Source organism: Microdochium trichocladiopsis (assembly GCF_020744255.1).
Source record: "Microdochium trichocladiopsis strain MPI-CAGE-CH-0230 chromosome Unknown B0I36scaffold_10, whole genome shotgun sequence".
NCBI lineage: Eukaryota > Fungi > Ascomycota > Sordariomycetes > Xylariales > Microdochiaceae > Microdochium > Microdochium trichocladiopsis.
This window is the reverse complement of record NW_025763553.1, coordinates 2,440,958-2,455,191: the sequence shown is the minus strand read 5'-3', so window position 1 is coordinate 2,455,191 and position 14,234 is coordinate 2,440,958. Positions and strand designations below refer to the sequence as shown.

At 58.1% G+C, this 14,234-nt stretch overlaps 6 protein-coding genes across 6 annotated transcripts; 4 read left to right on the top strand and 2 right to left on the bottom strand.

Annotated features, from left to right (window-relative positions):
• Positions 1-365: 365 nt before the first annotated feature.
• Positions 366-2,162, top strand: B0I36DRAFT_394002 (homogentisate 1,2-dioxygenase; the record flags this gene model as incomplete). Its single annotated transcript, XM_046161484.1, has 4 exons — positions 366-651; positions 743-1,483; positions 1,575-1,576; positions 1,654-2,162. The coding sequence occupies exons 1-4, from the start codon at positions 584-586 to the stop codon at positions 2,160-2,162; spliced, it is 1,320 nt and encodes a 439-aa protein (XP_046007692.1). The 5' UTR covers positions 366-583.
• Positions 2,163-3,293: 1,131 nt separating this feature from the next.
• Positions 3,294-3,741, top strand: B0I36DRAFT_377321 (uncharacterized protein; the record flags this gene model as incomplete). Its single annotated transcript, XM_046160546.1, has 2 exons — positions 3,294-3,401; positions 3,529-3,741. The coding sequence occupies 2 exons, from the start codon at positions 3,294-3,296 to the stop codon at positions 3,739-3,741; spliced, it is 321 nt and encodes a 106-aa protein (XP_046007691.1).
• A 119-nt stretch (positions 3,742-3,860) lies between these two features.
• On the bottom strand, positions 3,861-6,827 carry B0I36DRAFT_388179 (uncharacterized protein). Its single transcript, XM_046161225.1, has 4 exons — positions 6,625-6,827; positions 5,563-6,571; positions 5,222-5,473; positions 3,861-5,139 (listed from the first exon to the last, which is right to left on the bottom strand). Exons 1-4 carry the CDS (start codon positions 6,735-6,737, stop codon positions 3,937-3,939), a joined length of 2,577 nt encoding a protein of 858 aa, XP_046007690.1. The 5' UTR covers positions 6,738-6,827; the 3' UTR covers positions 3,861-3,936.
• Positions 6,828-7,669: 842 nt separating this feature from the next.
• Positions 7,670-9,417, top strand: B0I36DRAFT_334528 (cytochrome P450). The gene is made up of 2 exons (XM_046155359.1): positions 7,670-8,692; positions 8,791-9,417. The coding sequence occupies exons 1-2, from the start codon at positions 7,699-7,701 to the stop codon at positions 9,102-9,104; spliced, it is 1,308 nt and encodes a 435-aa protein (XP_046007689.1). The 5' UTR covers positions 7,670-7,698; the 3' UTR covers positions 9,105-9,417.
• A 564-nt stretch (positions 9,418-9,981) lies between these two features.
• B0I36DRAFT_32393 (uncharacterized protein) lies at positions 9,982-12,208 on the top strand. Its single transcript, XM_046154039.1, has 3 exons — positions 9,982-10,418; positions 10,490-11,113; positions 11,252-12,208. Exons 1-3 carry the CDS (start codon positions 10,138-10,140, stop codon positions 11,820-11,822), a joined length of 1,476 nt encoding a protein of 491 aa, XP_046007688.1. The 5' UTR covers positions 9,982-10,137; the 3' UTR covers positions 11,823-12,208.
• On the bottom strand, positions 12,061-14,113 carry B0I36DRAFT_252229 (lactose permease; the record flags this gene model as incomplete). Its single annotated transcript, XM_046150670.1, has 7 exons — positions 12,061-12,176; positions 12,269-12,354; positions 12,415-12,559; positions 12,639-13,231; positions 13,291-13,552; positions 13,610-13,822; positions 13,909-14,113. The coding sequence occupies 7 exons, from the start codon at positions 14,111-14,113 to the stop codon at positions 12,061-12,063; spliced, it is 1,620 nt and encodes a 539-aa protein (XP_046007687.1).
• Positions 14,114-14,234: the final 121 nt, after the last annotated feature.

The following is a 14,234-nucleotide window of genomic DNA, read 5'->3' as shown; positions in this document are numbered from 1 at the left end:
CAGTGAACATGCACAGATTGCGGAGTTTGTGCAGCGAGCCTAAACTGGTAAGTGGACGAAGCTTCGAATTGATCAAGGGACGATATGTGTGGGCGTGTCGTCTATGCCATCTCCCTCTCACCCTCAATGCCGCCGTACCGCTGTACAACTACATATTATATGCCTGCTGCCAGCCAAGCACGCCGCGTAAACGTGGCCAGGCCGTGTCTTCCCCGCACCACTGGCGAGGGGAAAAGCCAGCATCGCAAGCTCTGGAAACGTTCCGAGTATTCCGAGGGCAACGGCCCGCACCTTGGAACCGCGCTCTAGTCCACGTCTGGGGAAACCCCAGATTCCACCCTTGCCACACAGCGCTGGGACATACTCTCAGGGCGGGGGGCACTGCTCGTAGGATAGGACTGGTGAAGGTAGCCAAAGACGTGCCACATATAATTATGATCCAGGTCGCACGGCCCACTGAGGCCACAACATGCCGAATCCACACGCACGTACCAGCAGGAATCCGAACTTAGCTTAGCAGCTAAGCTTTCCTGTGCGCAGTTCAGACAACATCAAACTTTGTTACATCTCAGGCCGACCGATCATGCCTGTTACCAATTTCTCCTTTGCAGAGAAGTACGAGTACATCTCTGGCTTCAACTCTTTCCACGAGTAGGTGAAATTTGTGGAGGTTCAACGCTCAAGTTGGGGAGAGAGAGGGCAGAGAATAGCACATACTGACCCGCGTGATCTCATCGGGCAGGTCAGAAGCGATCAAAGGGGCGCTTCCAGTCGGGGCCAACTCGCCCCAGAAGCCCCCCTATGGGCTATATGCAGAGAAGCTCTCCGGTACCGCTTTCACTGCGCCACGACACGAAAACCAGCAGGCCTGGCTCTACCGCATCCTGCCATCAGCTGCGCACTCCCAATTCGTGCCTATCGATGACCATACGCTCAGTCGCAAATTAAAGCAGATCCCAAACCAACTGCGATGGGACCCTTTCGATATTGACACGAGCGTCGACTGGGTCCATGGACTCAAGAAGCTCTCTGGTGCGGGAGACCCCGCCATGAAGACGGGCCTAGGCATCTACATGTACGCGGCTGGGTGCAGCATGGAAGCCCGAACAGCCATGTACTCGTCCGACGGCGAGATGCTTATCGTGGCCCAGCACGGTGTCATGGACGTCACAACCGAGTTTGGAAATATCCTTGTGCGGCCTCTGGAGATACTTGTGATCCCCCGCGGGGTCAAATATAGAGTCGACCTGCCTGACGGACCCGTCCGTGGATACATACTAGAGTTATTTGAAGGGCACTTTGTTCTGCCCGAGCTGGGCCCGATCGGCTCCAACTGCCTCGCCAACCCGCGGGATTTCCAGGTCCCTGTTGCGCGATTCGACCAGGATTCCGAGCCCTGGACCATTATCAACAAATTCAACGAAGACTTGTTCACTGCGAAGCAGAACCACACGCCGTTTGATGTGGTCGGGTGGCACGGAAAGTGAGTAAATGTGGCGCTTGCCATTAGGACGCTCTGCCGCCACAATCACAGTCCATTTTGAGATGAATCCATGCTGACACTTGCATTGTAGCTGTATGTCTCAAGCTCTGCAGATTGACTCGACGCAAGGTTTCTTCAAGTGCAGAGTGCTAACAATGTTTACGTGATAGACTACCCATACAAGTATGATCTGGGCCGGTTCTCTGTGATTGGCAGCACATCTTTTGACCACCCCGACCCGTCCATCTACACGGTCCTGACAGGCCCCTCGGCGCGACCAGGCACGGCAATTGCCGACTTCGTAATCTTCCCGCCCCGCTGGCTCGTTCAGGAAGACACGTTTAGGCCCCCATGGTACCACCGCAACACAATGTCCGAGTTCATGGGCCTGGTCTGCGGCGAGTACGACGCAAAGTCAGGCAGCGGCTTCCAGGCTGCCGGGGCCAGCCTGCACAACATCATGTCGGCGCACGGGCCTGACGCGAGTACCTTTGAGAAGGCATCAAACGCCAGGCTCGAGCCGCAGAAGGTGGGCACCGGCAGCTTAGCGTTCATGTTTGAGAGCAGTCTCATGTTGGGAGTCACGGAGTGGGGTCTGGAGACTTGTCAGAAGCTGCAGCCAAACTACAATGACGAGAGCTGGATGGAGCTCAAGAGCCACTTCCAGCCGCCAAAGTAAAGTCTGGGTCCCTTGGTTTTGAGCATGAGAAAAGCAGCGATGCACGGGAACGGATGTTACTCGTTGGTTTGGAGGCTTCGTTGTAGTTAAACAAGCTCTGTGTGAGATGATGCGCACGACCAAGCAAGATATGTTGTGACAGTGAATGATTTGTGCCAGCTTGGGTGCTGCTTGCTTAGGGCAAAAGACACACAAAACTATGGCCGCAGAGAGTATTTTCCATTCAAAGGCTGGCCAATCTTGGAATGGCATTCGCGCCGCCAGTTCGAGGCCTAGTAAACATAAGGCATGGGAACAGCCAAGCTAGCTGTGCGAAACCTACACTGGAGGGGGTCACGCACTGGCTACGAACTCGCAATTGAATCAGCCGCAACCCTGTGATGTAATGGACATCATGCAGCGACACTCCTGGCTCGGCCCCAAGCTCGACCGTGCGCGTGTCCGGGGAAATCTACGGCCGCGGCGAGGACATATCCTCGGCAAGTCGCGCTTTGCTTCTTCCACTGCATTCCGAGACGCGAGAAAGTGCGGGGAAAGGGGGCCCCGCAAGGATTTCCCCAACTTCCCCGCAGTGAGCAGCACATGCGAGTGCGGGCGGTCCCAGCGACTCTCGGAATTCGCTCCAGGCCGCATCTGCAGCTGGCGGCGTCGCTGGCTTGGGCAAGGCCAACGCGGAACGCCCGACGGCCGGGTGGAACAGGAAAGGAAATATCTTACTGTAGGGTCGGCCGTCACCTTCAGCCTGCACGAGGACCGGCCTTCCGTTCTCGAGCTCGGGACTGAGCTCTTTCCGGTGCTTTCCAACAATGGAAGCCTCACTTGATCCTCATTGGCCTATCCATCCGGCACCATCCAAGTGGCACCACGCATTAGTCGTGTGTCACTTGAAATCGCCTCGCATTGGAATTCATCGCATCGCTCTGCATAGACCTGCCACGCTCACTCCCTCTGCCCTGCTTGCCCTTCTAGCTTTCTTGCAAGACTCGAAAGGTGCCAGCTCTTGATCAGAACAGCGCTTACTCACCGCCTTCCATTCTGATCGTTCATTCCACTGTCAACAGTCGTCCCAAAACCAACAGTCACAACCCGTGACCTGGTGTGTTGCTGTCAAGAGCCTCACATCCGCTGAAAATGACAGGAGGCGCAATCAACAGGCTCACCCTCTTCAAGATCCCTCAAGATGAGGATCAGGAGAAGCTGCTATCAATCTACCGCGAAATGCCTAGCCGGGCGGTCAAGGTGCGTAGGAACTTGAGGTGCTTGACGGCCACCAGAGACAGGTCTATCTCACACGGACGGCCCGAGACAAGCGGTGTTATTGTTGTTGATGTTGTTGTTGCTGACATGAAGCTGCTCATAATCACAGGACGGCAAGCCCTACATCCGGTCAGTGACCGCAGGCAAGGCCAAGAACGACCAGCGGGCACAGGGTTACACGGTCGCCGTCGTATCCGTGTTCGAGTCGGAGGCGGACATGGTCTACTACGACAACGAGTGTGCGGCACACCAGAACCTGAAAGCATTCGCCAAGACGGTCCACCATGGTGCCATGATGGTCTTTTTTGAGAACGAGATTTAGTCGGTGCTGTGCATCCGGGTCACTGGCATTGACATATTGGTGTACTGCCTGCCCTTCCAGGTGAAACCTGAAGAGCCAGTATAGAGTGGTGGTAGACGTGAACCCATATGCAGAATGAACCTCGGATGAATTCAGCAAGCGCCACTCAAGGGGTATCAGTGTGGAATATTATATTGTGACACGCAGTTTTTGAGTTCATATGAGCCAATTAAACTGCGTCGAGATAGCCCCTTGCTCTGCTGACACATATTCTTGTGACTCGCTCGTGTCGCTGCTTAGCCAGTTCATCACGTCCATCTGCGGCTGGCCCATGAAGGCATCTCCCCCTTGTTGCTGCTGCTGCTGCTGCTGGTGCAAAGGGAAAACCGGACCATGCTCAAACAGTTCAAAGAGATCAATGAGCTCGTTGCCCATCACGCTGAAGTCGGGTGTGGTCGTGTAGGTTAATCCATCTGCCCCTCCTGCCGCCGTTGCGTCCATATCCGTTGTGCCCTCCGTGCCGGTCGCCCCAAAAGGCAGAGCGCTGCTTCCACTTCCAGTTGCAGGATCGCAGTCACCATGGACCGCACCCGTGACGATATCAGCCTGGTGACTGGCGGCAGGTGTGGCAGCTTGCCTAGTGATGTCAGGCGTCTTGTCAAGGGGTGCAGAGTTCTGCTGCGCTCCCGATGACCGGACCGGCTGCGGCTGCGGCTGCTGCTGCGGTACATCTGCGTGCTCTTGCTGCTCGCCGGCCCCCGCATTGGTGACCCCGGCTCTGCGCGCCTCCTCGAGCCGGCGCAGAATAGGAACGATTCCTCGCACGCCGCGCCACAGTCGCCGGCTGCCGTAGCTGAATTTGGACAGGCCGCGCAGCAGGCCGATGGCTGAGAGTAGAGACTTCTTGCAGGGCGCAGCGAATGTCTCTGGGTCGTTGCAGACGGCGAGGAAGAGCACGGCCAGAGCGCTGACGAGGAAGTAGTTGAAGGCGGCCTGCTGGCGGCGGTAGATGGACGTGGACTCGTTGAGGTGGAGGAGCACAACGAGGCTGTCCTGCGCGATCTCGACGGCCAGCCAGGCACTCCGGTAGGACGACCGGATGCGGCTCGGGCTGAGGAGGAAGTAGCGGTAGATGAGAATGCGGATGTGGTTGCCGCGGAGGTACAACAGGGCCCTGAGCCGCTGGAGGACGGGTGGCTGCGCCAGCGCGGCCAGGCCGAGCCGAGGATGCCGCAGTTGGAGATTGTGGGGGATCGACTCGAGCCACTCCTGCGCACGCAGGTCGAGCTGGTGCGTTGCCTCCTCGGTCCAGTCGCCCTTGTTGTTGTGCTGAGCTAGCGTCGGGAGCAGTGCGGTCCACAGCGTCGAGCTTAGCCGTCCGTAGCCCACCATGCACTTCAAATATGCGTCGTTCTGGTCCTAGGCGCCAGATCTTATTAGGAATCTTGTGAGGAATATGTGCTGATCGGGTGGAGGGGTTTGACAGCTCTGGCTTGCTTACAGGTTCTGGAAGATCGGGGTCAATGTCACTATCGACCAGCGCGAAGGAGAGGCCTGTGCCAAAGCTCCAGCGGCGGTCGAGGGCATATATGGTCCAAAACACTCGTATGGCCATTCTTCGTTCCTGGGGGCCACGGAACATATCTTCCAGCGTGGTCTTGCGATGTAAACCCATCACCAGTGCTTCCCGTGCGGCGAGTCCAATCGTCCGCCAAGCGAGTAGGTCTTCATCAATGTGGAAGTAGTAGATGCTCTACCGGCCGAGTGAAAATACCATACCCATGTTAGTCGGTGCGCATTGCTGCAGTATGGGAGGAGGTACTGGCAGGACTTGTAACTCACCAGGAGACTGAGCAACTGCAGATCCTTCAACTCACGGCTGGGTTCGAGGATGTTGAGCACGGACCGCTCCACTGGTTTCACCAAACTGCTGCTGGTCGTGGTCTTTCCATGACCTTCCAGGACGATTGCCGTCGCCACAGCCAGCGTGGCCAGGTGGACTTCCTTGGTGGAGACATGGTGGCGGCTGCTTGGGTCTGCGGCTGCGTAGCCAGCGTCATCCGCACCTCGCGCGAACTCGAGAATGTCGCCAGCCTTGCGGATGAGCTCTTCGGACTCGACACAGGGGTATACTGACTCGACCTCCTCTTGAAAGACGGCAATATGCCGCTCAAACTCGGCTCGGTCACAACGGGTCCAGAAGAGTTCGTCCGGGGCGGCGTCGGGCTGCTGAGGGGGCGTGGCCGAAGGGGTCTGCTGCCCGCTGACCGGAGCGGTGTCAAGAGCGGGGATGCCCAGGCGGGAGAGCGCCTGACCTCCTGCCTGGAAGCTGTATGCTGACCGAGTCGGGCCGATGAAGCGAGGCTCCTCGCGACCGACGCGGCTAGCCAGGTCTGGCGGGCCCATCAAGTCTTCCTCGAGGTTTCTGGGGGAGGCTGCGGACACCGAGCCGGCGGCTGGGCCGGAGACGCTGGCTCGGCAAGATCGAAGCGGTGGAAGAGACACCGATGCCGGGTTCGGGCCTGGAGCCACCGGCGTAGGGCTTGACGCAGCAATCAGGTCAGAGGCAGCAGCAGGCGCAGGAGCAGGGCTGTCACCAGACACTCTCGTCGACGCGATCCAGCCGGCCAAGGTGTCGCGGAGCAGCTTGACATCTTCGGTCAAAGCCGTGAACGAGGCCGCACTGCTCCGGCGGTGAGAGCTGGCACGAGCGGAGGAGTCCTCGTCATGATCGGCCGCAGGGGGGCCGGCATGGTAGCCACAGTCGGTGCGGCCGCGAGCAGCACAGCGCTGACAACAGCCCTCGCTGCCGCCCGGCAAGCACTTGAGCTTGCGCCTGCGGCACTCATTACTGTCCCGAGGGTTAGTAAGAGTGCATAGCAGATGACGGAGCCGGACACGCACCAGGCAACAGCCGTGTACTTGCGGCGCTTGGCCCGGGGTCGGGGGCCACCGGCGGGCGGAGTAGTCGAGCCGGTCCGGGTGCCGGGCCCGGGTGGCAAGACGGAGCCGGCCATGGCGGTGCGGAGCGGAGGCACAGAGGGGCGCAGTTGCTATCCCGCGACGCAGGAGCAAACCTGGAGCGTGAGGCCAGGACAGGGAAGGAGGAGCCGCCCAGGGCTCTGCCGTGTGGGCCCGGAAAGGACGACCTTGATATTGAGATGAGTCTGCCCTGCGCTTCACAGAGATAAGACCCACTGGCGGGCTGCGCTAGTCATGGCACCCTCCCCTGTAGACCACCGTGGCACGCGAGAGCCCACCGAGGGGCCGAGATACTTACTGCGGCACCCTCTTCACGGTCCGTGCCCATGTCCCCCGCAACCCCAGAAGCTCCCCAAGCCGAAGCTCCACATTCCCCAACCTTCACCCCGCGCCGGCATTTGTCCGTCGTGAGGGAAAGCGCCAATGGCACGATTCCGAGCATTCCGCAGCCTGGGGACCGAGCTGTCCCTCTCGCCGCCTGGTGCTCTGGCAGGCCAGTGGCAAGCCAGTACATGCGTGGGCAGTGGAGTAATGCAGTCAGGTGCTTCCCCTCCAAGTACAAGTAGAAACTGCACCAGCACGAGATGAGCATGGGGGAGCAGACCAGTGGCTTCTGGACAGAACTCAATAGCATACGAGTCAGGCCAGTTCAGGCTCACCCCGAGACCAAGGACATATCACGCCAGATCGGATCAGGCCCCAAGCCAGCACGAACTGCAACTAACCCCAACCAAATCAGCCATGGCCATCTCCCACGCGCTCAGCGCCCTCGTCGACCGGCTTTTGCTCGATCCTGTGCAGGGACTGCTCGCCGGCGTCGTCTCACTGCCGCTTCTCTACGTGCTTCTCAACGAGCTCGTGCGCTTGCGAGCGCGCATCCCCCATATGAAGGGCCCGGGTGGTCTGCCGCTCATTGGCAACATCTGGGATATTCGTGTCAACGCCGCCGACAAGTACCGCCAGTGGGCCAAGGAGTATGGCCCCGTCTACCAGATCATGCTCGGCAACATCCCCGTCGTCGTCATCAACTCGGCCGCCGCTGCTCGCGATATCTTTGGCTCCAATGCCCAGGTCCTCAGCTCCCGGCCAGAGCTATACACCTTCCACAAAGTCCTGTCAGACACGGCCGGCACCACCATCGGCACCTCCCCGTACAGCGACTCCCTCAAGCGACGTCGCAAGGGCGCTGCCTCGGCGCTCAACCGACCCTCGGTGGCTACTTACGTACCCCACCTCGAGGTCGAGACACGTGATTTTATCAAGGAGCTCTACACCTTTGGCGATGCTGGCAGGACGCCGGTTGATCCCATGCCCATGATCCAGAGGCTATCCCTTTCGCTCGCTCTTACCCTGAACTGGGGTACACGGCTCAAGTCCCAGAAGGACGACCTCTTCGCAGAAATTACGCATGTCGAGGAGGAGATAAGCAAGTTCCGCTCAACCACCGGCAATCTTCAAGACTACATCCCGATTCTTCGGCTGAACCCCATCAACGGCCACTCCGCCAAGGCTCGCGAGATGCGCAACCGCCGCGATAGGTACTTGACCGACCTAAACAATGGCCTCGACGAGCGGATTGCCAACGGCACATACCAGCCCTGCATCCAGGCAAACGTGATCCTGGACAACAAGGAGACGAAGCTGACCAAGGACGAGCTTACCTCGATCAGCCTGACCATGCTTTCAGGTGGCCTCGACACGGTGACGACCCAGGTGGCGTGGTTCGTCGCGCTCATTTCCCAGCATCCTGAAATTCAGGACAAGGCGGTCCGTGAGATCCGCAAGTACTACGCGAAGGAGCAACCCATGTGTGACGAAAACGACGACCAAAAGTGCGCCTATATAGTGGCCCTAGTCAAGGAGTCGCTGCGCTACTACACTGTCCTTCGCCTCGCACTCCCCAGGGCCTCGGTCAAGGACCTCCCATACAACCACTCTGTCATCCCCAAGGGCACCATGGTATTCCTCAACGCCTGGGCATGCAACATGGGTAAGTATTATCCTTGAAACCCCCCCCCCCCTTTCGGAAGCATAGATAATACCAAAATGCACTTTTCACTAACTGGGTTTCTCTTGGTGCGCGCCTAGACGACGCGGTCTGGTCCGATCCCGAAGTGTTTCGCCCGGAAAGATGGCTCGAGCAGCCCGAGGCGCCGCTCTTCACATACGGAGTTGGCTATCGCATGTGCGCGGGTTCGCTTCTTGCGAACCGCGAGCTCTACCTGGTCTACATGCGCCTTCTCAACTCCTTCCACGTCAGGAAGTATGATGACGTCGATTGCCATCCAGTCACGGGCAATGCCGACCCGACCAGCCTAGTCGCCCTGCCTCCGCGGTTTAGGTCGTACTTTGTCCCACACGATAATGAAAGTCTGCAGAAGGCTCTTGACGTTGCCGCTTAGGCGGAAGCAGGCATATGGATGAATGGGCAAAAGCGGAAGGGTGGTAGTGTCAAGTACAAAATCGAGTACTTTCTCGCTCATAGGGGATCCGGGGTGGGCTTGTTATTAATTGTGGTCAGGAAGAGTACCATTTAGCTCGATGCAGTCATCGTATACGTTTTTCCAGCGCCTCTGTGTTTTAGCGTCTGAAGCCCGTACGGCTTAAAAATGTCTCCATGGTACAAGCTCGTTTCGGTACACACGGAGTCTACATCTTAGCTCTGCGCGCAATCAGGTAGATTCTGAGCACCCATGGACTCGCACCTACTACGCCTTTTTCTTCAATGTCGGGGTTGAGCAGGATGAACCATTGAACATGTAAGGCGTGAACCTCAGAACATCGCCTAATAGATGATGGATGATCCGTGGCGGCATAGGAGCCGCTGGGTCTGCGGCCGCCTTCGACTTGACATATGTCTGACCTCTGCCCCAGCATCAGTCTGCGGTATCAGGGGACACGTTTGAGCCGAGCCAAGGCCTAATGGAGCGATGGATGCAATTCTTCGCACGAAGCAACCGAGAAGAGCGGGGCCCCTGTCGAAGCACCGCATGTGCCGTCTCTGCACTCTTGTTCGATCATGGGGGGGGGGGGGGCGAGGGCACTTCACCCGGGCGACTGGATCATCACGCTGCCACGCATCCCTGAATCTGGCGATCCCTCGCTGACCCCCCGGGCACTGGACCGGAGTGATGTCGGCGTTGGACGGCGGTTGGCCCACTCACGCTGGCATAAGCCTCCACAGCTTATCGGCCCCCCTTGACCAGCTGCTAGACTAGTTGGGGCCGAGTGCGGGGGCACGCCTGATCTCGGAATGGGCGGAACCAGGCCACCCTTCCGACATGCTTCACGCCGCCGTGTTCGGGGGAAGAGGATGCTCCAGAGGTCTGAGATGGCCAACTACTTTACACCACGTGAGGTACGGCATGCCAAAAATCCGAATTGGAGCCGGCGGTACAGCAGAGACCCCACCTCGGACGTCAAGAAGAAACCAAAATGCCTCGTAGTACAGAAGGGTTTGTGTGGGAGGCTGACCGTGGGGCGGAGGCAGGCCTCGAGACTGATGCCGTGGTCGACGACAGCATGGATCTCAGTGAGAGCTACGACGTCATTGTGATCGGAGCAGGATTTGCAGGCCTCACGGCGGCCCGCGAGATTGCAGCCGACAGGACGCTCAAGGTGCTTCTGCTCGATGGTCGGGACAGGATCGGCGGGAGAACGTGGACGGCGTCCGCCTTGGGCGAGAGTTTTGAAATGGGAGGCACATGGGTCCACTGGCAAGTTGTGTTGCTTGCGAGCTGCCCGGCCGAGCATTGCTGACTGACGGCGATGATCTCCACCCCAACAGGATCCAGCCATTCATCTACGCCGAGCTTGTACGATATGGCCTGGAGCGTAATCTTAAGCCCTCTTCAGGCTTCGTTGCGGACGAGCTGCGCTTCACACCCATCACGGGGGAGCCGTTCACGAGGCCAATGAAGGAGCACGGAGCTGCCATGGGCCCCGTGGCTGATGAGTTCTTCTCCTTCGACGGCCTCACGAGTCGCGATCTCATGCCCTACCCGCTCGATCCCCTGCGAGAACCCGCGCCCTGGGCCAAGTACGACCATGTCACCGTGCAGCAGAGGTTGGACCAGCTAAAGGCCGGGTCCCAGCAGGACAAGGCCATGTTCGAGGCATTCTTGAGCACATTTTCTGGCACGCCAGCGACCGAACTGGGTTGGGCTGAGACGCTCCGCTGGTACGCGCTTGCTGGGCACGACTTCGGTCGCATCGGAGAATTTGCTGGGCTTTACAAAATTGGCGAAGGCGGCACGACGCGGCTGGCTCGGGCCATGCTTGCTGATTATCACGGTGACTTGGCGATGCGTAGCACGGTCCACAGGATTGTCCAGGACGACAATGGCGTCACCGTGAGCGTCAGCGGCGGCCGGCAATTCATTGCGAAGTGCGCTGTCTGCACCATTCCCTTGTAAGTGGCACACATCGCTGCCGACTTTCCACACTGTTTGCAGTCCTTGAGAACGGGGTCATGTATGATGAGGATACGACCAAGAATGCAAGAGCGAAACAGGTAAGACTTACTCATGCTGACCAAAATTGAACACAGAAATGCCTTGGGTGGCGTCCAGTTCGAGCCACCACTTGACCCCACACGACAAAAAGCAGTTGACCAGGGCCATATCTGCAAGGTCCCAAAGATCCATATGAAGTTGTCGAAGCCCGAGGCTCCGTTTTTCCTGTCCGCTCAAGGCGACGCGAGCACCCCGTACTGCTTTGCCTTCAGCGACCATACTGGCACAAAAAGCTCAGGTCCCGACGGCACATACGCGATCGCGTTCGGTTACAGCGGCCACCTCAGCGACCATAAGGACGGAGAGACGATATGCTCTCAGTTCAAGAAGCACCTCAAGCCCGAGGCTGACATCCAGGCATACGTGACACACAACTGGGCGGCCGATCCGCTGTCGAAAGGGTCATGGGCGTGTTGGGGACCCAGCTCTGCGAGCAAGTACCTCGGGGCATTGCAGAAGCCACATGGGCTGGTGTTTATGGCCAGCGCTGACTGGGCAAGTGGGTGGAGAGGGTTCGTTGATGGGGCTATCGAGCAAGGAATCGTCGCTGCCAGGCAGGTCCGTCAGAGCTTCCAGTCTAAGGCTAGTCTCGCCGCGAGACTGTGATGCACACACACACACACACACACAGGTTGGGCTGCTCATCGTCGTGTCTCATACAGCAACTAGCACTGTCTGCAGCATAGGTGGTCAGGGATGTTGCATAATGCTTGCATTCCTTAAGCTATCTCACACCCTAGTACTGGGCATGTTATTCTACAGTCTGCCGCATATCGGTCGAATGAATATAGAGTGGGAGCTATGGTCTCCCGTCTTGACCGTAGTAAAGCCTCGCAGGAGCGATTTACACGTTGGTACGCTTCTCCTCCTCGATGCTGACGGTGGGCTGGATGGCATCGCCGTGGATGCGCTTCTCGACAGCCGCAGTAGCCTTGTCGTTGAGCTCGTCACCCTCGAACACTGTGTTTGTGAACGGAAGTGGTTAGTAAAGTGCCCACGATTTCGACGTCCCACGCCTCTGGCAGGAAAAAGAAAACACTGCGTCCACTTACAGAAGGCAAGCTCCTCGAGAGTGCGGCCCTGGGTCTCGGGGTAGAGGAAGTAAACGATGATGAACTCGAACGCAATCCAGCCGCAGCTTTGAGTGGGTTAGCATGGGAGTCGGGTAAGATGTAACTGGCGCTGCAGGAGAGCTTACTAGATGGCCATGAACTTCCAGCCGATGGAGGTGAGGGCTAGCGGGTTGACGTTTTGGGAGAAGAAGAGACCAGCTTTTCCGAAGATCTGCTGAATACCGATACCGCGGGTTCGCTGTCCGTATGGCCACAGCTCCAGCAGGTAGGCTGTTTGCGTGCGCAACGTGGTTAGCATGCCCTACTCAAGTCGCAGCTGAGGCCAGGTGGGGAGGGATCGTGGACATACTGTAGGTCAGGGCATTGTTGCCAATGTTGTATGTGGGCTGGTAAGAGAAGTAAAAGAACAAAGCCGCAATGGAGGCCGAGTTGTTGGTCGTGCCATTGTCCTTGGCCACCTGCAGGTTATAGAACGACACCGTCATGCCGATAAAGACGCAGAGCATCAGAGTAGCAGAAGTCATGAAAGCCAGGCGGCGCTTGAACCTCGTCACATACATGGCGATGACGACGGCGGTAAGCAGAGACCAGCACTGGTTAGCAATGTTGATGCGGGTCTTGGCGTATGGGGTCGTGTAGTTCATCATGTTGAACAGCAAGCTCGAGTAGTACGACAGGAGCGAGTTACCGGACAGCTGGGTGAAGAGGCCGAGGAAGATGGAGACGATTGAACGACGACGCATTCCCGGTGCGGAGACGACTGACCACCACGTCTGCTTGGCGCTTTCCATCTCGAGCTTAATGGTGGTGCGGATCTGCTCCATCTCTGCCTGGACCAGGAGCGAGTTGGCATCGCCCTCGGCGTGATACTTGACCAAGACGGCCAGGGCCTCCTCATCGCGGTCCTTGCTGACCAGCCAACGAGGACTCTCGGGAAGGAGACTAAGGACTTGTTAGTACAGGCTTACTGGGGATAGAAGGGGAGGCAATGGAGCCCTTACAAGACCGTTGCGACCTGCAGGAAGGAAGGGGCCATTTGAAGCAGAGATGGCAGTCGCCACGCCCAGTCCCCAATAATCTCAACGGTGCCTAGGGCGATACCGGCGGCAAGAATAGCGCCGAGGAAGTAGGACGCGTTGAAGAAAGACGTCAGAGTTGGTCGCTCCTTGGGGTGAGCCAGCTCGCCGATCAAGGCAGAGCCTCCGATAATGGCGAACAAGATGCCGACACCAAGCAACATACGTGCGATGATGTACATGGCGACTGCATAAGAGAAATTAGCCTGCTGAGGCCTTTCTAGAGGGTTTCGTGGGAACCTACCGTGCTGTGCGAAACCCTGGAGGAGGGCGCCGGCCATCATGATGAGGGATCCGGCCATGATGGACCATCGTCGGCCATATTTGTTGTTGAGCCACGGGGCGATGGGCACCGCGAGGATGGTGCCGAGCTGGTAGCAGGCATTCATGAAGCCGAGAAGGCTGGGTCTGATATCGGCCTTGTTGGTACTGGGGTTGATGTATCCTTCGCCAAAGTCTGCATCATTGTCAGTGAGCCGCGAGGATTAGGGCCGGCGCAAAGCGCAGGACCAAGACTGTGGGCCGGGCGGGGATGAGACAAACATTTATTGAACGTGTCCGAGTACTGCAGCGTGTTGAGCAGCTGCGAGTCGAAGCCCGAGGTGATTTCGACGCCCATGCAGCAGATGAAGAGCCAAACGTACATGACCCGGAGGTTGGGCTTCTTGTACCAGGGTGTCTTGTCCTCCTCGACCAGGCGCGTGACGATGGGGTCGGCCGTGTGGCCCTTGGTCTGTTCGGCCACCATGATGTGCAGATTTCGCAAACAGGCGCGTAGTCGCAGTGGCAATCTGTCTTTGAGAGGGATGGAGCCGGCAAGGTGTCGGTGAGAGCGCGTGGAACACCAGGACAGTCAAGTTGTGAGCAGC

What these genes read in the sequence shown, in the direction of transcription:
- B0I36DRAFT_388179 (XM_046161225.1), bottom strand. Translation starts at nt 6,737, where the DNA reads ATGGCCGGCTCCGTCTTGCCACCCGGGCCCGGCACCCGGACCGGCTCG. An exon ending in TGCAGTTGCTCAGTCTCCTG is followed by an intron (nt 5,474 to 5,562) that starts GTGAGTTACAAG and finishes CTCGGCCGGTAG; the next exon opens with AGCATCTACTACTTCCACAT. An exon ending in ACCCCGATCTTCCAGAACCT is followed by an intron (nt 5,140 to 5,221) that starts GTAAGCAAGCCA and finishes TCTGGCGCCTAG; the next exon opens with GACCAGAACGACGCATATTT.
- B0I36DRAFT_334528 (XM_046155359.1), top strand. Translation starts at nt 7,699, where the DNA reads ATGCTCGGCAACATCCCCGTCGTCGTCATCAACTCGGCCGCCGCTGCT. An exon ending in CGCCTGGGCATGCAACATGG is followed by an intron (nt 8,693 to 8,790) that starts GTAAGTATTATC and finishes GTGCGCGCCTAG; the next exon opens with ACGACGCGGTCTGGTCCGAT.
- B0I36DRAFT_32393 (XM_046154039.1), top strand. Translation starts at nt 10,138, where the DNA reads ATGCCTCGTAGTACAGAAGGGTTTGTGTGGGAGGCTGACCGTGGGGCG. An exon ending in GGAGGCACATGGGTCCACTG is followed by an intron (nt 10,419 to 10,489) that starts GCAAGTTGTGTT and finishes CCACCCCAACAG; the next exon opens with GATCCAGCCATTCATCTACG. An exon ending in GCTGTCTGCACCATTCCCTT is followed by an intron (nt 11,114 to 11,251) that starts GTAAGTGGCACA and finishes AATTGAACACAG; the next exon opens with AAATGCCTTGGGTGGCGTCC.